The 25,745-nt window shown below is 41.9% G+C and overlaps 2 protein-coding genes across 3 annotated transcripts; both read left to right on the plus strand.

Moving 5' to 3' along the window:
* LOC120025562 (phosphatidylinositol 5-phosphate 4-kinase type-2 gamma-like) lies at window positions 1-13,684 on the plus strand. Of its 2 annotated transcripts, XM_038970123.1 has the most exons (10): window positions 1-150; window positions 248-345; window positions 6,301-6,397; window positions 6,903-7,052; window positions 8,376-8,522; window positions 9,479-9,517; window positions 9,658-9,771; window positions 9,981-10,254; window positions 13,304-13,407; window positions 13,604-13,684. In XM_038970123.1, exons 1-10 carry the CDS (start codon window positions 1-3, stop codon window positions 13,682-13,684), a joined length of 1,254 nt encoding a protein of 417 aa, XP_038826051.1. The 2 variants fall into 2 exon arrangements, with proteins under 2 accessions (XP_038826051.1, XP_038826056.1); XM_038970128.1 differs by lacking the exon at window positions 6,903-7,052.
* Window positions 13,685-23,840: 10,156 nt separating this feature from the next.
* LOC120025580 (G-protein coupled receptor 182-like) lies at window positions 23,841-25,010 on the plus strand. The gene has a single exon (XM_038970138.1). The coding sequence runs from the start codon at window positions 23,841-23,843 to the stop codon at window positions 24,894-24,896; it is 1,056 nt and encodes a 351-aa protein (XP_038826066.1). The 3' UTR covers window positions 24,897-25,010.
* Window positions 25,011-25,745: the final 735 nt, after the last annotated feature.

The raw sequence follows: 25,745 nt of genomic DNA on the forward strand, positions 1-25,745 counted from the left end.
ATGGCTTCTCCGGGTGCCTCTTCGAGTCCTTTGAGTATCCTGGCTCCCAAAACGAAGACAAAGAAGAAACATTTTGTACAGCAGAAAGTGGAGGTGTTCCGAGCCAGTGACCCTGTTCTAAGCGTCCTTATGTGGGGAGTCAATCACTCGGTACGTCGATTAAATCAAAGTTTTTGTTGATGTTGTTGTTATTATTATTATTATTATTGTGTGTGTTCTAACAGTGTAACGTATCCACTATCTGCAGATTAATGACCTGGTCCAGGTGCCTGTCCCCGTCATGCTGCTTCCTGATGACTTCAAAGCCAATACCAAGATCAAAGTCAACAACCATCTCTTCAACAAGTAGGCTACCTTACTAGACTACATACAACTCCGTAAAAATAGATATATTGATCCTTGCTCAAGTGGAGAGTTAATAATGTCATCTGATTATAAATCCCCTTCTTGACTCAATTGTTCCAAATTTGTCACACAATCTCTGCCAGGGCCGGCTCTAGCCTTTTGGGGGCCCTAAGCAAGATTTGGTGGCCCTTTTAGTTTTAAAGTTAATTTCCTTGAATTGTACACATTTTTCCATGGGGCGTAGAGTAAATGGTGTTGTTTTAAAGGCCTAGTGCAATCAAAAATGTTATTTTACACACTGAGGTTGGAATAATACTGTGAAACTGAGAACATGATGATAATGGCCTATTAGTGTAACAGCTGTTTGAAAAGACCAGCTGAAATTTCAGCCTGTTTTGGTGGGATGGATTATTGGTCTTCCATTATGACAGCACCATGCTGTAAATTAGTTAATAGACCAATAAGAGTTCCAAACCTCTGACAATAATAGCTCATTTTCAGTTTTCCCCTTCCCACCCAGACCACTCCCAGACAGTCCTAGGAAAATTCTTGCTTGAGAAATTCAAATCAAATCAAATTGTATTTGTCACATGTGCCAAATACAACAGGTGTAGACCTTACAGTGAAATGCTTACTTACAAGCCCTAAACCAACAATGCCGTTTTAAGAAAATACCCCCAAAAAGTAAGAGATGAGAATAACAAATAATTAAAGAGCAGCAGTAAATAACAGGGGGCTATATACAGGGGGCACCGTTACAGAGTCAATATGCAGGGGCACCGGGGTCGAGGTAATTGAGGTAATATGTACATGTAGGTAGAATCAAATCAAATCAAAGTTTATTTGTCACGTGTGCCGAATACAACAGGTGTAGACCTTACAGTGAAATGCTTACTTACAGGCTCTAACCAATAGTGCAAAAAAGGTGTTAGGTGAAAAATAGGTAAGTAAAATAACAGTAAAAAAGACAGGCTATATACAGTAGCGAGGCTATAAAAGTAGCGAGGCTACATACAGACACCGGTTAGTCAGGCTGATTGAGGTAGTATGTACATGTAGATATGGTTAAAGTGACTATGCATATATGATGAACAGAGAGTAGCAGTAGCGTAACAGAGGGGTTGGCGGGTGGCGGGACACAATGCAGATAGCCCGGTTAGCCAATGTGCGGGAGCACTGGTTGGTAGGCCCAATTGAGGTAGTATGTACATGAATGTATAGTTAAAGTGACTATGCATATATGATAAATAGAGAGTAGCAGCAGCGTAAAAAGAGGGGTTGGGGGGACACACAATGCAAATAGTCCGGGTAGCCATTTGATTACCTGTTCAGGAGTCTTATGGCTTGGGGGTAAAAACTGTTGAGAAGCCTTTTTGTCCTAGACTTGGCACTCCGGTACCGCTTGCCATGCAGTAGTAGAGAGAACAGTCTATGACTGGGGTGGCTGGGGTCTTTGACAATGACACCGCCTGGTGTAGAGGTCCTGGATGGCAGGCAGCTTAGCCCCAGTGATGTACTGGGCCGTACGCACTAGCCTCTGTAGTGCCTTGCGGTCAGAGGCCGAGCAATTGCCGTACCAGGCAGTGATGCGACCAGTCAGGATGCTCTCGATGTTGCAACTGTAGAACCTTTTGAGAATCTCAGGAACCATGCCAAATCTTTTTAGTTTCCTGGGGGGGAATAGGATTTGTCGTGACCTCTTCATGACTGTGTTGGTGTGTTTGGACCATTCTAGTTTGTTGTTGATGTGGACACCAAGGGACTTGAAGCTTGGGACTTGAAGCTCTCAACCTGCTCCACTACAGCCCCGTCGATGAGAATGGGGGCGTGCTCGGTCCTCCTTTTCCTGTAGTCCACAATCATCTCCTTAGTCTTAGTTACGTTGAGGGATAGGTTGTTATTTTGGCACCACCCGGCCAGGTCTCTGACCTCCTCCCTATAGGCTGTCTCGCCGTTGTCGGTGATCAGGCCTACCACTGTTGTGTCGTCTGCAAACTTAATGATGTTGTTGGAGTCGTGCCTGGCCATGCAGTCGTGGGTGAACAGGGAGTACAGGAGGGGACTGAGCACGCACCCCTGTGGAGCTCCAGTGTTGAGGATAAGCGTGGCAGATGTGTTGCTACCTACCCTCACCACCTGGGGGCGGACCGTCAGGAAGTCCAGGATCCAGTTGCGGACGGAGGTGTTTAGTCCCAGGATCCTTAGCTTAGTGATGAGCTTTGAGGGCACTATGGTGTTGAACGCTGAGCTGTAGTCAATGAATAGCATTCTCACATAAGTGTTCCTTTTGTCCAGGTGGGAAAGGGCAGTGTTGAGTGCAATAGAGATTGCATCATCTGTGGATCTGTTTGGGCGGTATGCAAATTGGAGTGGGTCTAGGGTTTCTGGGATAATGGTGTTGATGTGAGCCATGAGCAGCCTTTCAAAGCACTTCATGGCTACGGACGTGAGTGCTATGGGTCTGTAGTCATTTAGGCAGGTTGCCTTTGTGTTCTTGGGCACAGGGACTATGGTGGTCTGCTTGAAACATGTTGGTATTACAGACTCAATCAGGGACATGTTGAAAATGTCAGTGAAGACACCTGCCATTTGGTCAGCACATGCCCGGAGCACACGTCCTGGTAATCCGTCTGGCCCCGCGGCCTTGTGTATGTTGACCTGTTTTAAGGTCTTACTCACGTTGGCTACGGAGAGCGTGATCACACAGTCATCTGGAACAGCTGATGCTCTCATGCATGCCTCAGTGTTGCTTGCCTCGAAGCGAGCATAGAAGTGATTTAGGTCGTCTGGTAGGCTCGTGTCACTGGGCAGCTCGCGGCTGTGCTTTCCTTTGTAGTCTGTAATAGTTTGCAAGCCCTGCCACATAAGACGAGCGTTGGAGCCGGTGTAGTATGATTCAATCGTAGCCCTGTATTGACGCTTTGCCTGTTTGATGGTTCGTCGCAGGGCATAGCAGGATTCTTTGTCTGCTTCCGGGTTAGAGTCCCGCACCTTGAAAGCGGCAGCTCTACCCTTTAGCTCAGTGTGAATGTTGCCTGTAATCCATGGCTTCTGGTTGGGGTATGTACGTAAAGTCACTGTGGGGACGATGTCCTCGATGCACTTATTGATGAAGCCAGTGACTGATGTTGTGTACTCCTCAATGCCATCGGAAGAATCCCGGAACATGTTCCAGTCTGTGATAGCAAAACAGTCCTGTAGTTTAGCATCTGCTTCCTCTGACCACTTTTTTATAGACCGAGTCACTGGTGCTTCCTGCTTTAATTTTTGCTTGTGAGCAGGAATCAGGAGGATAGAATTGTGGTCGGATTTACCAAATGGAGGGTGAGGGAGAGCTTTGTACGCGTCTCTATGTGTGGAGTACAGGTGATCTAGAATGTTTTTCCTTCTGGTTGCACATTTAACATGTTGATAAGAATTTGGTAGAACTGATTTAAGTTTCCCTGCATAAAGTCTCCGGCCACTAGGAGCGCCGCCTCTGGGTGAGTGGTTTCCTGTTTGCTTATTTCCTTATACAGCTGACTGAGTGCGGTCTTAGTGCCAGCAGCTGTCTGTGGTGGTAAAGTATGTGTAGCCATTTGATTAGATGTTCAGGAGTCTTATGGCTTGGGGGTAGAAGCTGTTAATAAGAAGCCTCTCGGACCCAGACTTGGCGCTCTCGTACCGCTTGCCGTGCGTTTGCAGAGAGAACAGTCTATGATTAGGGTGGCTGGAGTTTTGACAATTTTTAGGTCCTTCCCCTGACACCGCCTGGTATAGAGGTCCTGGATGGCAGGAAGCTTGGCTCTGGTGATGTACTGAGCTGTACGCACTACCCTCTGTAGAGCCTTGCGGGTCAGAGGCCGAGCAGTTGCCATACCAGGCAGTGATGCAACAATCAGGATGCTCTCAATAGCTTTTACTAAGAAGCTATTTTTGTCAATGTTTTAAATTAAAATGGTAAAAAAATCCCTGTAAGGTACTTAATTATTACCCTGAAATGATTTGATAGTGAGATTTAAAAAAAACAGCTGCATTGGACCTTTTTTAAGTCAAGTTTTTACCCAATTATACACATTTTGCCATGGGGCAGAGAGAAAACATTGCAATTTTCTAACACATTTCATGCAATTCCACTCATTTTGCCAAGGAGCAGAGAGCATACAATTGCAGTTACTGCTAATTTCCTGCAAATATACCAATTTTGCCATGGTGTGGAGATACATTTTTGCATGTTTTAAAGCTAATTTACTACATATGTAGAAAACTACCAGTCTAAACATTGTTTGGTGACATGGCTAATTGAGTGGCAGTCAGTGACTGACATAACAAGAGAAAAACTGCTGATGCACAACCAAATTTTGGAATTGCACACGGTTTATTCTACTATTCTTAGTAAGTTGAGACCCCGACTGAGTTCCTAAAAAAAACATGTTTTAAAAAATTTGGTCGAGGGCCCTTGGCCGCAACGTGGACCTAAGAGAACGTTCATGTTGCTTATGCCTGGAACCGGCCCTGATCTTTGCCACAAACCAATTTTCAGTTCTAGCAATAATTGCATATTAGAAGATAGGTTTGTCTATGTTTATCTGAATTTCAAAGGCGAGCACTACCTATGAAGCTGCATTCTGTGCAGAGATGTGAGAGGGAGAGTTTTTGGGAAACACTGCTACCTAAAGCATTGTTGAGAGCTTTGGAGCCTTGCAGGTTTTGTAAGAAGGAAGATTTACAGTAAAGTGCTCATACTATTCTAAAAGAGAAAGAAATGTCCTGTGTGTGGACCATAGCAGGGATTGTTTAATCTCTCGGTGCAGCTCAGCTCACACAAACACCATGACGCTCAATGGCTAAGTAGACAGCGCAATTAGACTCACGATGACATGTCCACTGAAAGGAATGTGAAAGGAATCGGACACAGAGAGAGAGATGGTGTGTGAGACGCACACAGAAGTGACAGAGATGAGTCTAATTTAAAAAAGTGTATTCTTGTATTTGTCAAAGGCCAGAGATTGGCTGCTCTGATGTCTCATTTTGTGTTGTTATTGTACAGTGGGGTCCTGCATGTTTCCTAGGCAGAGACCGTAAACTTTATAAACCTCAATGAGATTTGGTAGATTTTTCCAATCCTTTAATCTGGTCAGGAATTCAGGCCCTGGTGGAGGATTGCTCCCACTTTACTTTGTTTGGATTCTTTTTCATTTGCACAAGAATGAGAAAGTCCTTTGAAATAATTTTGGAATGATAGGCACAGTGGTTCAGATATCGTAATATCAATCAGATGTTCTCAGAAATGCCGTCCTCTATTATTAATCCAGTTATTATTGCAATGCTATTTTTACAGTAGCCCTTGGACTGCAAAACTTACTCATCCAAAATGGTTATTGCACGGTGGTGGTTGCAACAATATAATTGATTTGAGCTTGTCCTCAGATTATTCTTCAATACACTATTCACAATATTAATCAGTTATTGAGCTCAGTTGTACATTCCGATCCTTGTATTTACAGTTTGTTCTCTTCTCTGCTTTCCTCCCTAAGTTGTAGTACACAGCTGAAAGCACTTGGGAGAATGATTAGAAGCGTGTTGTCCCGTTTCTGAACAATGATGTGTGAAATTCCTGCCTCAAGTAGGGAGAGGAGAGGGAAAGAGAGAGGGAGATGCAAAACAACATGCAGAATAGAGGCCAAATGATATCCATGTCCTCGTGGTTAATAGGTGTAGTGCATCAGGTCATTAAGTTGAAGTCTGGTTCTGGTGTTTCTCATCTTTGTCTACAAGATGTAGAATTATAGTCCTAATGTTTGTGAATGTTGAATTCATATAGGCCTAACCTTATAAAACCCATAGAATTAGAATGAGTAGAAGAGGCATCCCCATTCGTTCTACTTGTATGATCGGTAATCCAGAAAAATAATATAAAGCTGTAATAAACATCAATAGTTACACTTTTGATCTCTATTATTTGTTTCTCTACAGAGAGAATCTTCCAGGACATTTCAAGTTCAAAGAGTATTGTCCACAGGTGTTCCGCAATCTCCGAGAGCGCTTTGGAATCGAGGATCTGGATTATCAGGTATGAATACCCACACACAGGCAAACATGGTGAGTCTTTATAAGCTCTGTGGCTTTGATGGCCTACTAGAAAGGGGGTAGGTTTGAATGGGGCAGTTTTAAATTTGCATGAGGTTGGCATAATATTTGCATAGATTGGTTGGTAGGTAAGGTCTGTGTGTTCACTGCATGTTTTCACATAGTGGTGTCTTTTCATTGTCACAGGTTATGTGACATTAATAGGGACTCATGTATGATTTGGGGGAGAGTTGCCATTCAAAGGTGATGGAATTTTACTGGTCCGATGCCCGTTTAATCAGTCATACCCCAATTTTCTTCTAAGAGATGCATCTACCATCTGTTTTGATGTTGTGTTAGAAAAACATGAACTCCACATTAATTTACGTTTCAGTCATGAAAACATCTGTTAGATTTTGTGGTTAACCATCCCCTTTTATGTACAGAGATGTAAAATGTTTTCCATAACATTGCACTTCTCTTAACTTCATATCCCCTCTGATACCCAGGCTTCTCTGGCACGCAGCCCTCCAGTGAAGGACGGGGATGGTCACGGAGTGGGGCTGCTGCTGACATCATATGATCGCACCCTGAAACTCAAACAGATCTCCAGTGAGGAAGTGGAGGACATGCACAACATCCTGTCTGAATATCACCAGGTAACAACACTGGCACCCATTCCCATCTGGCAACCTATTCCCTTTAGTACACAACTGTGCAACAGTGAGAGTGCAAGCTGGTCCTGGAGACTCTGGAGATGGGTGTTTTAAGCTTTTGTTCCAACTCAGCATTAAAGTGATACTTCGGGATTTCAGCAATGAGGCCCTTTATCTACTCCCCCGGTCAGATGAACTCGTGGATACCATTTTTATGTCTTTGTGTCCAGTATGAAGAAAGTTGGATGACTGGAATTCTATGGGTGTCTGCTAGCATGCTATGCAGCTGATTCAATTAGTGATTATTTCAATAATCAAATTTATTTATAAAGCCCTTCTTACATCAGCTGATATCTCAAAAGTGCTGTACAGAAACCCAGCCTAAAACCCCAAACAGCAAGCAATGCAGGTGTAGAAGCACTGTGGCTAGGAAAAACTCCCTAGAAAGGCCAAAACCGAGGAAGAAACCTAGAGAGGAACCAGGCTATGAGGGGTGGCCAGTCCTCCTCTGGCTGTGCCGGGTGGAGATTATAACAGAACATGGCCAAGATGTTCAAATGTTCATAGATGACCAGCAGGGTCAAATAATAATAATAATCACAGTGGTTGTCGAGGGTGCAACAGGTCAGCACCTCAGGAGTAAATGTCAGTTGGCTTTTCATTCATTTTCATCCGATCATTCAGAGTATCTCTACCGCTCCTGCTGTCTCTAGAGAGTTGAAAACAGCAGGTCTGGGACAGGTAGCACGTCCGGTGAACAGGTCAGGGTTCCATAGCTGCAGGCAGAACAGTTGAAACTGGAGCAGCAGCACGGCCAGGTGGACTGGGGACAGCAAGGAGTCATCCAGGAGAGTGAGTTGAGTGAGTTGAGTGAGTTGAGTGAGTTGAGTGAGTTGAGTGAGTTGAGTGAGGTGAGTGAGTTGAGTGAGGTGAGTGAGTGAGAGAATATTTATTTATTCATACACACACAGGACACCGGATATAACAGACGGACCCTAGCCCCCCAACACACAAACCACTGCAGCATAAATACTGGAGGCTGAGACAGGAGGGGTCGGGAGACACTGTGGCCCCGTCCGACGATACCCCCGTACAGGGCCAAACAGGCAGGATATAATCCCACCCACTTTGCCAAAGCACAGCCCCCACACCACGAGAGGGATATCATGTGTTTTAGTGCTGGGCTGGAACAATGCTCTGCACGTCCTGTACTGTAGTTGAGAAGCAATCTCATATACAGATGCAGCATCACACTTAAATAAAATAACGGCATACTTTATTAAGCTCACCTCACCCACATCGTCCCTGGTTCTCCCTCTCTGCCAGCACATAGTGACGTGTCACGGCAGCACACTGCTGCCTCAGTTTCTGGCCATGTACCGGTTGACTGTGGAGAGTGAGGACACCTACCTCATCGTTATGAGGAACATGTTCAGCCACAGGCTCAACGTTCACAGGAAGTACGACCTTAAGGTATCAATCACATTATTTTATAAAATACCTTTTTGCATCAGCAGTAGTCATAAAGAAAGTCCTATACACTTTTTCAATACATCATGTTTAGGATATTTTGAGTGCAACCACATTTTTTTAAATTTGAATTATGTAACAACATTTAGCCCATATATTCAGGTCACTCATCACTGTTCTATGATGTTCCATGTTGTGGATATGAGGTATATTACTGGTTTGGGCTCAGGATAAAGTTAGTCTACTTACAATAATGTGGTTATATTGAGATTATGCTCTCACACAGACGGACCACTAGATGGTATACTGGTGTCGTTACCCATTCTGTCCACAGTAGTTTTGCTCAGTTCCACCATAGATGTAATTACTGGCAGTGAAAGAAAGCAACCCGGCTCTCCGCCCCTGGTTAGAGAATAAGGCAGCCTCACAAAGTTACACACACACACACACAGGGAAACTTAATTTACACACACTAGAACATAGGTACATGGGGTTGGTTCTGAAAGGTACAGGGAAAGGAATAATGAATATAAACATATAGGCTACAATGACTATAGCAGAGTAACACATGGGTATGAATGAGCTTCAACACTGTAATGGCATAGAACTGGAATAGCTCAATATGAAGGACTGTATATGATAATACATTGCAGTGATGAGCAATAGCAACCATAGTTAATAACTGTATATGATGATAGATATAGTAGGCTATTACAAAGTAAGGCACAACAACGACTGTAATCGACTAGTAGATGGTGAAGGTTATAACACAGTAACAAGTATCAAATAGAGTGTAAATAGGAAACAAGTAAATAGCCACTAATAATTGCAGAGAGCCAGTCTCTGCGGTGTCAGCCAGACATAAACAAGTAACACAAGCTGGAAAATAGTCCTACAGCGCCCTCGGCAGGAGAATTGGTAACAGGCAGGTTTGTAAACAGAATGTGTTCTTTTATCAGGGGTCTCTGGTGTCCCGTGAAGCGAGTTTAAAGGAAAAGGTAAGATCATAGCAAAATCTCCAAATGGATTTATTTTCAAAAGTGAGTTGTGGGATATCTTGAAATTGATCAACATGTAGATCCAAATTGGTTATCTTATTGACTTGCTCCCTCTCGCCTCTTTCTCATTGTGTTTTCAGGAGAAAGAGTTGCCCACGTACAAAGATGTGGACTTCAGGAATAACATGCAGAAGGTTTATGTGAGTGAGGAGGAGAAGGAGAGGATCATGGACAAGCTCAACAGAGACGTGGAGGTGAGTGTCCGAGACATGGCACAGCATCAGTTGCACAGCAGTACAATATGCATCATTGCAGAGTGACTGGCTGAGAGGGATGCCCCAGTGTGGGTTGAGAGGGAGGAAAGATGAACAGACAAATGTGACTATGCTGTTGTAAGTGGCTAACTGTACTATGTTTGTCTCTTCTTCTGTGTGTGTGTGTCTGTCTCCCTTTCTCTTTCCAGTTCCTGGTGCATCTGAGGATCATGGACTACAGCCTGCTGCTGGGGATCCACGATGTGGGCCGGGCGGAGGAGGAGGAGATGGAGGAGGAGTCGAATGATGATTATGATGCGGAGGACGAGGAGGAGGAGGAGAACAGCCTGACTCCTGCTCCTGCTGTGGGCTCCTATGCCACCTCCCCTGAGGGCATCGCTGGCTACATGAACTCCTTTAAACCCCTGGGGCCCGGGGAGTTTGACCCTTATGTAGACGTCTACGCCATTCAGAGTGCTGTGGGTGAGTCCCCATAGAGATCCTATAATTAACTTCTAGAATTAAAGTTTTCCTGACCAAGATGGCAGATTTTTAGGCATATTGCTAGGATGACAATTTACGTTCTAGTGTTCTATTTAGTTCTGAGCCCCAACAAGTGAATTTTGTAGCTGATCAGAACAATGATTCAAAGAGGAATGGTTTCTTTTTCGATGTCTTGGATGTTTTGTATGGTCATTGATGATCTAACTGTTGGATACATTGATATAAACCATGGCATTGTTGAATACTTGTTTCTGATTGGCTTGAAGGGCATTATTTCCTTTTATACAAATGGTGGTTCTAATGCTGATTGGTTAACCTCATTCTAGCCGGTGTCTATTCCATGAGTTACCACCGGCTACATCTATGACGTTAAATGCCTATTTATTCTGTTCTATCTGACTGCGCAATCCATTGTCTCATCAGCCCAGCCAGACAATTTCTAAACTTGATCATCACTATAAAACACATCTAGACATTCTCACATTTCTTTTAGACTAACATTTAGTTTTCAACAGCGTACATTTGTATAAACCTTGATGTCTGTCTCTCTGACATTTGCAACATTGTTTCAGTATTCAAATTCGATCTCCAGCCGTCCCATAGTAATGAACGTGTCCATAGTAATGAACGTGTCGGGAAGATACAGACAGGCAGGCACCGTTTCTCAGCCAGTTGAAATCATGAATCGGCTGGCATCATTTTTATGGATGTATACAAAGAAATGTCAATTGAAAAAAGGTAAAAAGAAACAAAGTTTGCAGTCTTTCCTGCTTCAGTTTGAAGTGATTGTGTTAACTGTGTTGTTGGCTAGCTCCTCTGAATAACAGTGTCCTGATGAGAGAGCACATGTTCTATGCCAGGTGAAATCACACCTCATTAGCTCATTCTTATGGATGTATCTAAATGTATCTGAAAACCGAACTGATAGAACAAACGACCAGCCGGCTTGGGTAGCAACCCTAGATTTGCGTTGGGACTATATCTTGTGGAAGGATGAAATAGTATGAATAAATTCATCAAAATAACGTTTTTAATGAAAATATGTCAATCATTATTTGAATATGTTGGTAATCCGTTGTATAAAAGTGATAATGCCCTCGAAGCCGGTGTTTGGAGGATATATTGCCGACTTTGTCTCGGGCCTAACAAAACCTGTGCCAATATATCCTCCAAACACTGGCTTCTCGGGCATTATCACTTAAATAACACACAGTATATTTGCACGGTAGAATTCAGTGACTGTAGTTCATTCTTATGTTCTATGTTTGAGGTGCTTTTGAAAGCAAAAGTCAAATTGAAAACATTATTGGCCTTGTTGAATTAGATTTTAATAATAGCAAACTAGGAGTGATGGTTCGGTTAGCTAAACTAGCAAGCCTGTGTGTTTGGTTACTAACTACTGTCGCTATCTAGTAAACTTGCTAGCTACTTCACATTTCTAGCGGCAGGGTCATTCCTAATATGCGGTTCCTTTTCTGGCCCCAGGAAATATCAGTTCTTATTTAGTATAAAATTTGGATTCCAAAAGGCTTTAAATATAAGATCAGGTGTCCTTTACCTTAACACCAAAATATGGATCCTGAAAGGGAATTTTCTGCATTTTAAACACTTTTTGTCAGTGAATGTAGGTATTTTTGCCATGTCTCCAGATGTTATTTATCAACTTCCACAAGAAATATAAGCCATAAAATAATAAAATGTTTCAAATCTTTCTTCATTATTTTATAGTCCTAGTAATCTCTTTCATCAATAGTTTTTCATGATTATTTCATGTAAGATTTTCTGTATCTCTCTGATATCACTTTCCACCCTGTTAGTTTGTTGTAATTCTCCATTTAAGAAAACGACCCCTTCCTACAATGGCACCACATTCAAGAAGTGTCATCATTTCTTTGGTGGGAAAACTATGGTGCAAAGCTAGATAACTAGAAACACTTAGTTGTATCTATTTTTCCATGTTTCATGTTGTTAGTCTGTATGTCCCACTCATAAATGTCCACCCTGTTAGGCTAAATTATAGACAAAATATGTTTGATAGAGAAGTTAAAACCCTGTTCAAGTGTTCACCGTTAAGTGCCTGAGCTTGACCAATATGTTTTTCTGAAAGTCAAACGTAATTTTTCTGATAGAATACAAAACAAAAAGGTAAAATATATATTTTCCTAAAGTTGAGGTTCCAAATGCCACCGCATTGTAGGAATTGCCTGGCAAATGTGTTAAATTATAGCCATGGTATAATCAACTTTTTTATTTTACCAGGTAAGTTGACTGAGAACACGTTCTCATTTACAGCAACGACCTGGGGAATAGTTACAGAGGAGAGGAGGAATGAACCAATTGTAAGCTGGGGATGATTAGGTGACCATGATGGTATGAAGGACAGCTTGGGAATTTAGCCAGGATGCTGGGTTAACACCCCTACTCTTACAATAAGTGCCATGGGATCTTTAATAACCTCAGAGAGTCAGGACACCTGTTTAACGTCCCATCCGAAAGACAGCACCCTACACAGGGCAGTGTATATCCCTGGGGCATTGGGATATTTTTTAGACCAGAGGAAAGAAGGCCTCCTACTGGCCCTCCAACACCACTTCCAGCAGCAGCTAGTCTCCCATCCAGGGACTGACCAGGACTAACCCTGCTTAGCTTCAGAAGCAAGCCAGCAGTAGGATGCAGGGTGGTATGCTGCTGGCTAACTTGTGGCTCTATGCAGCTCCTTCCACGTCGTTCATTATTTTCCATAGAACGCATAGACTCTTGTTGATTAACCTTTAGACACAGTGATGATGAGGAATAATGAACTTGTGGGCACAATCCGAACCTGAGATACCCATGACTTACTTGATACTGCATCAATGTGTCAATGAGAGATTTGTGTGAAAATGTATCATGTGCATCCAAATTGTTAGGATTTGTCTCATACTGTATTACGCCGTATACAATACAGTAGCTCCATGTATACCTCACAGTCAGTAGGGGAGTGATGATCGTCTATCCACTGTGTGATAGCCTTGTCTTGCTGCTGTAGGTGCACCCCAGAGGGAGGTGTACTTCATGGGTCTGATTGACGTCCTGACTCACTATGACACCAAGAAGAAAGCCGCTCATGCTGCCAAGACCGTCAAACACGGGGTGAGTGACACACGGATGTGTGCATGCCTGCAATAGAGTTGTGAGTATAAATTCTGAACTGTACTTTAGAACCTTTTAGGGGGTAGGAAATACCCACATTTTCCAATTGTTTTTCAAGATGTTTTCTATCTGAAAAGTTAAAGTTGTTGGTTTATCAATATCTGTATTTGGCATGTTGTGTTTTTGTTATTCCTAGTCTGGAGCAGAAATCTCCACCGTTCACCCTGAGCAGTACGCCAAGAGGTTCCGTGAGTTCATTGCTAAGATCTTTGCCTAGCTTACCAGAAAACAGCTACATCTACAGTACCATGGCCGACTCAATACGAAAAAACTCCCCATTTAGTACCTTGTTGTTACAATTCATTATCCAACAGATACTGTATTTGATTCTAATATTTAACTACACTGCTTTTTGATTTCATGAATCAATTCAAGTAGATGATTTTGTATATATATAACTACAGAGCAAATATACAGTATATTAACTAAGAAATATACCGTTTTTTAAAAGCTATTTATTTAATTGAAGTTAAAAAAGTACTAGCTTTGCCACCTGTGGAACACGAGAGAAACAACATCGTCACATGCCTCGAGTTCTGGTTGACTGGAATTTTGGAGACCTGGCAGAGTTCTATTCGCTGTGGAAGTCTGACAACAGAGTGCGTTTGAATGGCTTCTGTGACGATGGGAAGAGAGAGGATTGTCTTTGTGGCATGCTCTTCTAGCTGATTCTCTGACTGGATGGAGGCACAAAAGGACAGAGTGACCGTAGCGATGGCTATTAATTTATGGACACACATACTGAACTGGTATTTTAGAAAGACTGATCGATGTCATTCTTTGCCTAGATTTCCTTAAATCAAAACAAGGTGGAGAAATGCTTTTCATTCTTTTGAAATCACTGATGTATCTTAATATATTGGGAGTGGCTTCTTAATCCGTGAGCGGATCTTTTATTTCTGAGGCTCCGTATCCGTGAGTGCGCAAATTCTCGCAGTATGTCTCATTCATTTACTCATGCCGAACCCAGATTAGATACATGGCTAGTTAAATCAGAATTAAATGGCAAAAAGATGATATTCGCAATGTCACTAAGAAAAAAACAACCACTACAATGTCAATGATTTTGTCATGAGTTCAGTACCATTTGCTTGATTTTGCGGACCCATGACTAAGGTTTATCGTCATTAGCTAGCTAACATTAGCATGCTAGTGTTAGCTAGCAAGCTGTAGGCAAGTCCATTGGAAACCGATGCAACCCTGGTGGCTATGTGGCTTGTTAGATGACCGGTAGTGACAGTGAGGTCCATATGAGAGTCAAGGCTCTAATAAGTGCCATCGTGCACAGAAAATACTGTTTGATGAACTAGCTAAGTTAGCTAACAAGGTATACCAGTTATCATGTTAACTAGCTTTGCATGCATGGCAGGACCAGTGTTGTCCAAGATGGTAGATCGTCTCTGGTGATGTGTCAACATTACAACCACATTACAACCTATGGGACGCAAACATTCCTGCACATACACAGGTATCGGATTACAATAAGAAATATTTCTCAATATATTGCATATTTAGTCCACAATTTCTCTGACATTTGGCTTGTAGTTCTTGCACAACAAAGAAGTAGAGACCGTTTTCAGGGACCTACCCAATCAAAACAAACAGTGAAATTATGGTTAGGGAGAAATCAACCATACCACCGCTACTAGGTGTCAATGTATCCCCACAGATCAAATTGATTTCAACAGTACTTAATAGAGTCCACTAACTTGCTGCACTGGTGTAAAAAGTCACTATTGCACATGATTTTCATATTGACATATCTGGGACATTTTGGAGAACGCTTATGGATCTGTTAGACACATACACACACATCTATGTATTTTCTCTGTAAATGGATTTGCATTTCTTGGGTGAGGTGGGGCTAACTAAATAAGAAATGACAATCCAGGACAAATAGAAATACAGCCTGCTTTGTGATATCAAATGCTTTCTTACATTTTAAGATGGGGTATGCAACCAAGCACACATGAAACCATTCATGAAGACAAATGATTTGAAGTACACCCCTGCTGAGTATAAACAATAAAAATGATTATAGATGCCCCAAAATAGATTGAATGGGCTTGTAATTCACACAGTTCTGATGAAAAATCAAGTGCATTTGATGTAAATATAGGTATACAAGGACATCTAGTGGTCAGCAGGTTTTTCATCCTCAGTCACTAGCTGTCATAATTGTGTATCCCTCCTTCACAAGCTTGATGTTTCCTATGCAACAAAAAAAACATTGATGCACTAGCATGCAATGACGCAGGTATTTACATTGCAACATGTATTGTCATTGACTAAAACAAAATATAATTGTATGAGAAACCGTAACACTTAAATTAATAGCCCGGGCGTTTATTTTCTTAAATTACTGAACACAACTGCCTTTTATTAGAGACATGCTTCTATTTGAGCCAGGCATCTATTTCCTTAATGCACACAGTTTTTGCAAATTTGCATAGTTAATTGTTTAATTCCAGCATCCACTTCCAGCATTTTTATCAATTTCCTCATTTCCTGCACTGTGTTATCGTTTACAAACGGTGTCACGTTTATTTTGTGTAAGTATTCCACTATAAATACAACTTTTTTTTAAACAAACATTTTCTCCACTTTGCTGTGCATTTTCGGCAGTTATTACTTTCGCCACTAGAGACGATTTCTAGCGGTCTGTGTTCCCAAAGTTGTTGACTGTTTTTGTGCTTGCCAGTTAGCTAGCAGTTCTCAGCTGTTAGCAACCAATGGCTAGCAGTTTCTTTCTGGTGATAAAAACAGATGATTACCATCATTTCTTTGAGACATTACTGAATTATTTAACGTAACGAATCAAACGTTAAACCTCAAACAATTCATGGTAATCTCAAACAGGCAGTGGTGGAAAAAGTACCCAATTGTCAAACTTGGGTAAAAGTCAAGATACATTTTTAATAGAAAATGACTCGGGTGAAAGTCACCCAGTAAAATATTACTTGAGTAAAAGTCTAATAGTATTTGGTTTTAAATATACTTATATATCAAAAGTAAATATACTTAACTATCAAAAGTTAAAGTATAAATCATTTCAAAATTCCATACATTTTTTATATGCACACTCACGGATAGAAATAAAAGATCCAGTCACGGATTAGGAACCACTCGCTAATATAATTTGTGCAAATTACATTAAACGTTTCTTTAAATCTATGTTTGAGTTGATATCTACTAAATTATCTGTGTTACATTTTTGGAAGTTCTGTCTCCCATAAATCCAGATATCCTACAGTAAGGTGAGTCACAGTATTCCCAAAGTTCTTATCATATTTTATCAGAAATGTAATTTAAAGCATAGACCTAGCAAATTGTCCAGTGTTAAATCAACACTGACAGTGTTAAATTTAACACTGGGCCCGTGCCTACACGGGTCCATACTTTTCAGTGTTAAATTAACATTCATGGCCATTTAGCTGTCTTGCTGTTGCTAGCTAATTTGTCCTGGGAGAAACACTGGGTGTTTTTTTTATTACCTGAAATGCATACGGTCCTTTTTTTGATGGATCTTTGTAATTTTGAGTCATAGAAAATTGTGTGTTCTCTACTTCGACAATTAATCCACAGATAAAAAGGGAAACCTAGTTTGTTTTCTTTGGTTAATCTCTTCTCGTTCATCTTCTTTGGATTTTATATGGCGGTTGGCAACCAAATTTAACGTGCGTTACCGCTACCAACTGGACTGGAGTGTGGACCTCGTTCATCTTTCAATCACCCACGTGGATATATCCTCGTAAAAACGAATGAGTATATAAGAGAGGTGGTACTTGCAACGAGTCAAACGTCTAAAATAGAACGGGCTCATATAACCAAGTTTTATTTTAGCACCTGGCTACGAAGATGCCCACGAGCAGTGGGCATGAAATTATTGAATATGTGTAAATCACAGGAGGTTGGTGGCACCTTAATTGGGGAGAATGGCTCATGGTAATGACTAGAGTGGAATGGTATCAAATACATCAGGTATTTTGATTCCATTTCCTCCGTTACAACCATTATTATGAGCCATTCTTCTCTCAGCAGCCTCCTACGGTGTATATTTATTTTGCAACGCTCGCACACGTAACATGGCCGGTTTGGTCAGCATGTAACACAGTAGCGTTAGGAATATTATAAGTGCAAGTTTTGGGGAATACTATGGTATATAAATGAACATTAAATTCTCTGGCAACAGCTCTGGTGGACATTCCTGCAGTCAGCATGCCAATTGCACACAAACTGTGGCATTGGGTTGTGTGACAAAACAGCACATTTTTGTCCTTTTGTTGTCCTGAGCACAAGGTGCACCTGTGTAATGATAATATTGTTGAATCAGCTTCTTGATATGCCACACCTGTCAGGTGGATGGATTATCTTGGCAAAGGAGAAATGTTCACTAACAGGGATGTAAACAAATTTGTGCACAATTTGAGATAAATAAGCTTTTTGTGCATATGGAACATTTTGTGGATCTTTTATTTCAGCTCATGAAACATGGGACCAAGACTTTACATGTTGCGTTTATATTTTTGTTCAGTATGTAATTCCTTTTGGAATCCAGCCAGCGTTAGGACATCCGACAGTTGGAATTGTTTAATCACCTGCAATAAATCTAACTGATTGGATAAGTTTAGAAAAATAGGTTATTTATCTTTGTAGCATAAGATTAATCAATCAATCAATGTGCATTCAAAAACACAAATATAAGAACAATCCTTAACATTTCCACCTGCAGTAGAGCATGCTGATAATGGTGGATGTGGTTTTGATGGGAACGTTATACTCCACAGAGTAAAACTGACACACTCACACTCAACACTGGTTATTAACACCAACACTGGGGTTATTTTACACCACTGAGTGTTAATTTCATATTTACAAAATTGATTTTACTCCGGAGTCAACAATAGAAATGTTATACTGAAAAATAAACACTAGGTAACACTGGACAATATTCTGTGTAGAGGAATATAATGGTCTTGAACATCTGATAGGGATGTCATTAACATGTTAATGCCTTCCAGTAAACCACCAAATCCCACAAGGCAGGCAATCACAGTGCAATCTGATTAACAGTGTAACAGTCTGATTTACTACAGGGATAATAAGGATGGACAGACATTTCCTACCCAAAGCATTAACCACCCACGCATAGTGTTGAATGGGGAGGCACCACTAAATGGATGGAATACACACATTGAGCCATAAAAGCTGGACAGAGAGTCAAACTGGCTCACCATGTCCTTTCCCCAGATACGCCTCCCCTCTCAAGCTTCCTAGAACGATTTCATTGTGTATTTGTGTGTGCATGTAACCAGCGTCCTAGTGCTTCCTTAGCAGCTTTGCTTTCTCGCTCAACTTGCCTCTCGACTGGGCTTGAACTAAGGTTGTCTGTCTCACAAACACTTTCCATTACATGTACATTGTTTTTGTGTGCTTTGACAGACATCACACAAACGCCTTCATGGTTTTTAGTCCTTCAGTGTAACATCCTTTAGAGGGGGGTATTTCCTTTAACATTCTCCTCAGAACAGCAGGCCTAGGGTCAGAGGTCACAGCTTTTATTGTCCTCACCTTGTATATCATAAATCTGCTGACACGTTTTCCTGTTGCACTAGGGAAGATCAACAAAATAAGTAGGTATGGGGAACAAAGGGAATTGCTGAGTGAACGCCGAGAGGTACACAGGGGTTTGAAAAGGTGCGGCGCTCTTTTCTAAGAAAGAGATTGAAACAAATCCAAGATAAATATCCTCTGCGTCTGTTTGACCTGAGAGAGATATGGTATGAGAACTAACTTTGTTAAATTAAAACAGTGCTTGTTAGAAAGTAATTCATTCGCACCAAAGAAAACAAGTGAAAGACAAAACCGTACAGATAAACTGGTCAAAATGGGTTGCAGGTGAGGTTGGAAACCCGAAAGGGCTTATATTAAAACCAATATACAAATATAAGTACAAATAAAGCTTGTTCAATCAGTTAAACAGAGAATGACAATTATAAATATACATGATATACTCAGCATATTTTACAAGAAACAAGAACTGGTGTCTATCATTGTGCAAGCTTTATTGTAATTTAAAAAATGAAGTTGCGGCAGAAACTTGTGCTTGAAAAAAATCTGTATACTCTTTACGGTTGCTGTCAGTTTAAACTGAAAATAAAATGCTGTTTTGAAACTACAGAATGTACTCTGTAAAACTGACACAATTTAATTGTTATAGATGTTTAGGTGGCAACATTATTTCAGGGGTTATAGAAGACAACAATAGAGGGCAGCAGTATTTGAACTGGGTATGGCAGGATCTGAAATAGCCTAATGTAGCTGTGGAATAATAGTAAGATGAGCAGTCTTAGAGTATCTTGTGATGTTGGGCGAGACATACTGTAGCTACTATGTACTGGATAAATTGGTTTGTGGATGTAAAACCTCCATAGCACTGTCTTTCCTGACGCAGACACCAGTAATGACTCTGTAGAATTTCAAGATGCTTCATCCATTATTTTCTAAAACTTAGTTGCAGTCTTGGTTAGGGTGACAGTCTTTGAAAACGCTAAGTATCTCCTCAACCCCTGATTCTGCCCTCTCAGCACAGTTCTCTTCTGAAAGCACTGCTAAAGGTCAACTTCCCCTTAGAACCAACTTCTGATTTTGTGGCATCGATAAGAGTCGGAAACATAAATTCCAGTGTAAGAATTGACTACAAAGTCCGTCTCGTCCAAAGCTGTGCTTTGTAAGTGAGTGTGTCATGACTTACTGAAGAGTTTGGTATGGATTAGGATCATGCCCACTGGCACAGTGCCAACTGACACGGCAGAAGCAGCTGTGCTGATTGCGCTCTATTCAATCATAGCAGTCAGATCCTCCAGACAGTGAGACAGACCTGCCCATTACGCAGTGCCTCAGACTTGGTTACATAAGACTATACGTCACCTATGTTAAAATAACTCTAAGCCCTTTATGGAATGGCCACTTGCTGATGTGTTTGATATCACTCGAGTCTGCCACTCTTTGGGGCAAAATTAGAATTGTGACGATCAGAGCAACTTGTCAGAATTGAGAGATGTCTCAAATTGTCAACATTCCAAAACCTATTCATGAGCATCTTGTTCCCCCCCCCCCCCCCCCATGACCTGTTTTGTAACAATTCCCTATGAAACATGGCCAGACAGATGCACACACTGGTAATAGATAGTGAGAAATTAGAAAAACTAAAACGGCACTGAAGCACACACGTCACCACTCGCCAGTGTCTTGATAAGCTGATCGTGACCTGGCTGCTCAATGTCCCTGCGACCTACTACTTGCCTTTATTGACAAACACAGAGTAGCAGCAAGCAGGCATGTATTAAGTGATGACAGATGAACAGTACAACTTTGTAGATTGTGATTGACAATCATTCGTAGTAGTTGCATGGATGAGTTTAAGTGTAAATTATTTATGTAACTGAGGACTTATTTAATGACAATGCTTAAGGGCCAAATGATTCATGTTTATATATACAGTGAGCTCCTAAGGTATTGGGACAGTGACACATTTTGTTTTGGCTCTGTACTCCAGCACTTTGGATTTGAAATGATACAATGACTATGAGGTTGAAGAGTAGACTGTCAGCTTTAATCTGAGGGTATTTTCATCCATATCGGGTGAACCATTTAGAAATTACAGCACTTTTTGTACATAGTCCCTTCATTTTAGTGGACTAAAAGTATTGGGACAAATTCACGTATGTGTATTAAAGTAGTCAGAAGTTTAGTATTTGGTCCCATATTCCTAGCACGCAATGATTATATCAAGCTTGTGATTTTACAAACTTGTTGGATGTTTGTTTTGGTTGTGTTTCAGATTATTTTGTGCCCAATAGAAATTAATGGTAAATAAAGTATTGTCATTTTGGAGTCACTTTTATTGTAAATAAGAATATCATGTTTCTAAACACTTCTACATTAATGTGGATGCTACCATGATTACGTATAGTCCTGAATGAATTGTGACTAATGATGAGTGAGTTAGATGCACAAATAGTTAGATGCAAAGTTAGATGCACAAATATCATACCACCAAGACATGCTAACCTCTCACCATTACAATAGGGGAGGTTAGCATTGGGGGGGGGGGGGGGATGATATTTGTGCATCTGTAACTTTCTCACTTATTATTCACGATTCATTCAGGACTATCCGTAATCATGGTAGCATCCACATTTAATGTGGAGGTGTTTAGAAACATTCTATTCTTATTTACAATAAAAATGACACTACATTATTTGCCATTAATTTCCCAATACTTTTGGTCCCCTAAAATGGGGGGGAACTATGTACAAAAAGTGCTGTAATTTCTAAATGGTTCACCCGATATGGATGAACATACCCTCAAATTAAAGCTGACTGTCTGCTGTGTCACTGTCCCAATGCTTTTGGAGCGCACTGTATAATTGTTGTTTATGAATGGTTTATTATGAGTTGACATGATCATTAGAAATTATTCAGGGCTCACTCAATGTCAGATAGGGACTGTTAATCCTGGGGTGAAAAATAAACCGTGGACTCCATATGTTCCATGCCTAAACTTGCAACTGTTGTAACGTGTGTTGGATCTGTTTTGGTTCCCTGACCTCCCTGATTGAGGTGACATTGACCTTCAGTGACCTCTGACCCTCACCCTTCTATGATAGATTTTGGCTCTTGCTCACAACTTTCCTGGTAGTCTCAAGTCTTAATAATGATATCATTTTAGCCCCTTTAGTTACATCATAATAATGAACTCAGGATGGCTCAGTTATGTGCAATTCTTGTATTTTTTTCTTTTTGGGGGCTTCTTTCATCTGTCACGTTTTTATCTCCCCCTCTATGTTGGTCTGCTCATCCTCTTGCCAGAATGTCCCCCAAACCCCTTCCATCCCCTCTCCTCCCGCTCCAGCGAGGATATCCTGTCCTCCTCTAGCTGGGTGATGTTGACTCAGGGCTGGGGAAGTGGGTGTGGGGAAGGACTTTAACTGTGTGGCTCATGTCTGTACCAGCACAGTGGTCATTGAGGAACACACATAGCCAGTGCAGCCAGGACTTTGAACTCGCTCAGCTGCAGTGGATCCTACAGGTGCACCACTCTGCTCTCTCACTCCTGATCTTGTCCTCTCATCACTGTTCAAGGTAAGACTCCTGATGTGAAGTCCTCTCTCACTTTCATCTCTCAGGCTGCTTCCTAAAGGGCACCCTATTCCCTGGCGGCAGGTAGCCTAGTGGTTAGAGTGTTGGACTAGTAACAGAAAGGTTGCAAGATCGAATCCCCGAGCTGACAAAAATCTGTTCTGCCCCTGAACAAGGCAGTTTATCCACTGTTCCTAGGCCGTCATTGAAAATAAGAATTTGTTCTTAACTGACTTGCCTAGTTAAATAAAGGAAAAATATAAAAGATATTGCACTACTTTTGACGAGAGCCCAGGCTATGGACAAAAGTAGTGAACTATGTAGTGAATAGGGTGCCATTTGGGACTTACTACTACTGACTGAAGGAGGAAAGCTAAGTGTAAGAGAGAGCTTTTTATGACTTATTTCTCATATAGGCTCTTTCCATATGGTCTGGTAATTATCCAGCCATTGTTACTTAGCTGTTAAACTTAAGTTTAGCTATGATATCCACAGCATTATCTATAGATTAGAAGTACCACAGATTTGCAGCATTGTATCAGTCAAGTCTCTGGTCTGACTTAATCTGGATCTAATGTTCTTCATAGGATTGTTTGATATGTGTAACAGTCAAGGCCTCTTGTGATCCTTTAATATTTTATACACTGCCTCTGATCCTCGCCCTGGGGAACACATGCATTCAGTCCAGTCTGTAACTGCCTCATACCCAAAGTTCCGGGATGAGATATAGGAAAACACGGTTTAGAAATGAAATTGTCACATGCGTTAAATACAACAGGTGTAGACTTTACCGTGAAATGCTTACTTACAAGCCCTTTCCCAACAATGCAGTTAAAAAGTAAGACGTGCTAAGAAAATAGTAAAACAATATAACATGAATGAGGCTATATACAAGGAGTACTGGTACCGAGTCTATGTGCAGGGGTTCGAGGGAGTTGAGGTAATATGTACATGTAGGTCGGGGTAAAAGTGACTAGGCAATCAGGATAGATAATGGGTATTTGGAAGGGAATGTAATTTGGGATGAGTCCCGAAATGCAATATAGCACAAACATGCTTTTGTAATGAAGTCCTCAGTGGGGTTTTGAACTTGGCTAAAAAACACACACAATAGGTAATGTAACATCCTGTAGTTGTGGTCACCCCTGATGTTTGTCATAGAAATCCTTATGACACTGTATTTCTGTTTTTTTTCATCTGGATACAATACCGTTGTCCACCTACAGGTCATGGACGAGCACCCCACCTCCGCCTCAAACGACAACAACTACACAGACTCTGCCTGGTTCATCCATGAGTGCCATGTGGACCTGGACAACACCTCGAGGCGCGTGGTGCTCTTCCTGCTCTACCTGCTGTTCTTCATGGCTGGCCTCACGCTCAACGCCCTGGTGGTGTGGGTCAACTGGCACCGGCGCAGCAGCCACAACGGCGTGCTCTTCTGCATACTCAACATGGGCGTGTCGGACCTACTGATGACAGTGATGGTGCCCTTCTTTATGCTGGAGGCGATGATGGAGTACGTGTGGGTGTGGGGATACCTCCTGTGCCGCTTCACCAACCTCGTCTACGACATCAACTTCTACAGCAGCTCCTTCTTCCTGGCCTACATGACGGTGGAGCGCTACCTGGCCGTGGTGCGCACCGGGCCCCGACCCTGGGGCCCCAAGCAGGCCAGGCTCAGAGGCCTTCTCTGTGGGTTCCTCTGGGTCCTGTCCGTGGTTCTGGGCCTGCTGGAGAACGCCCATGTGACACTGCTGGAGTGGGACGAGCCAGGCTGCTACAGCTACCCAGAGCACAACTTTATAGACTGGAACACCGCCCACACCTTCCTCTACCTTATCTTCCAGTTCCTGGGCCCGGAAGCCATCATTGTGACCTTTAACCTGCTGACCCTGCGGGCGAGACCCGAGTGGGCGGGGCGGGGGAAGGAGCTGTGGCTGGTTCATCTGTATTCCCTGGTGTTTGTGCTGTGCTGGCTGCCCTTACACATTGTCTTAATGTTGCTGGTGGTGGATGAGCTGAACCCAAGGGTGCTGAGTTGCCAGACGGTGGCGAAAATCTACTTCTCCTATGTCGTGGTCAAGGCTCTGTCACTGTTCCACTGTGTGGCCAACCCCATCCTCTACAACTTCCTCAGCAGAAGTTTCCGCGGAAACCTCATCGCCGACCTGGCTCGCCACGAGAATCGCGGCAACCGTGTGGGTAATGGAAGGGCAGCGGCCAATGAGAAGGGAAAGGAGTTGAGTAACGCCAGCACCAGCCAATCGGATGTGGAGTCTTAAAGAGAGGGACCATTGTAGAGGGGGAACAAAAACTCATGCGGTGGAATGTCCCTTTGCCATGCTTGATGTTTTATTGTCACATACACCAGATATGTGCAGTAATATAAGAATAATAATATTATATGCCATTTAGCAGACACTTTTATTCAGTCATATTTTACATGTGGGTGGTCCCAGGAATCGAACCCAATACCCTTGCATTACAAGAGCCATACTCTACCAACAGAGCTACAAAGGACCACAGTGATTTGTGTTGTTTTACAGGGTCAGCCATAGTAGTACGACGCCCCTGGAGCAAATTAGGGTTACGTTCCTTGCTTATGGGAGGGGTAGAGTGGAGCTGAAGGATGGGACTATAAAACAAACAAAAGATAACTATTGTAAAATATACTGTGTCTGTAGAATGTATATAGTACAGTATGTATAAGCTGGAAGTAGAAGCCTAAATGTTGTTGTCCATTCGTTTATTCCAATTAGGGGAGGTAGGGTTAGGGGAAAATAATAAAGGACTATCTATATATATTTGTTTAAATGCATCTATTTTATATGTATTTCCCCAAAAATATGGAGTATTGGAAATGATGCAGACAATTACATTGATGGAAGCCACAATCTATCTGCAATATTAAAGCTGACCTACCCCCTTAAAAAAGGAACAAAAGGTGCCTTGCTCAAGGGCACCTCGGTAGATTTTTACCTTGTCGGCTCTGGTATTTAAACAAGCAACCTTTGTTACTGTCCCAACGCTCTAACCGCTAGGCTAACTTCCACCCTAGCTAGCGGTTGCTTCCTTTTCCTCTGCCACACACTTCCTGTTTTTCTTTATTTTAGGTTTCTCGTTGCCTTAAT

This window comes from Salvelinus namaycush, chromosome 2, assembly GCF_016432855.1.
Source record: "Salvelinus namaycush isolate Seneca chromosome 2, SaNama_1.0, whole genome shotgun sequence".
In the NCBI taxonomy this organism is placed as follows: domain Eukaryota; kingdom Metazoa; phylum Chordata; class Actinopteri; order Salmoniformes; family Salmonidae; genus Salvelinus; species Salvelinus namaycush.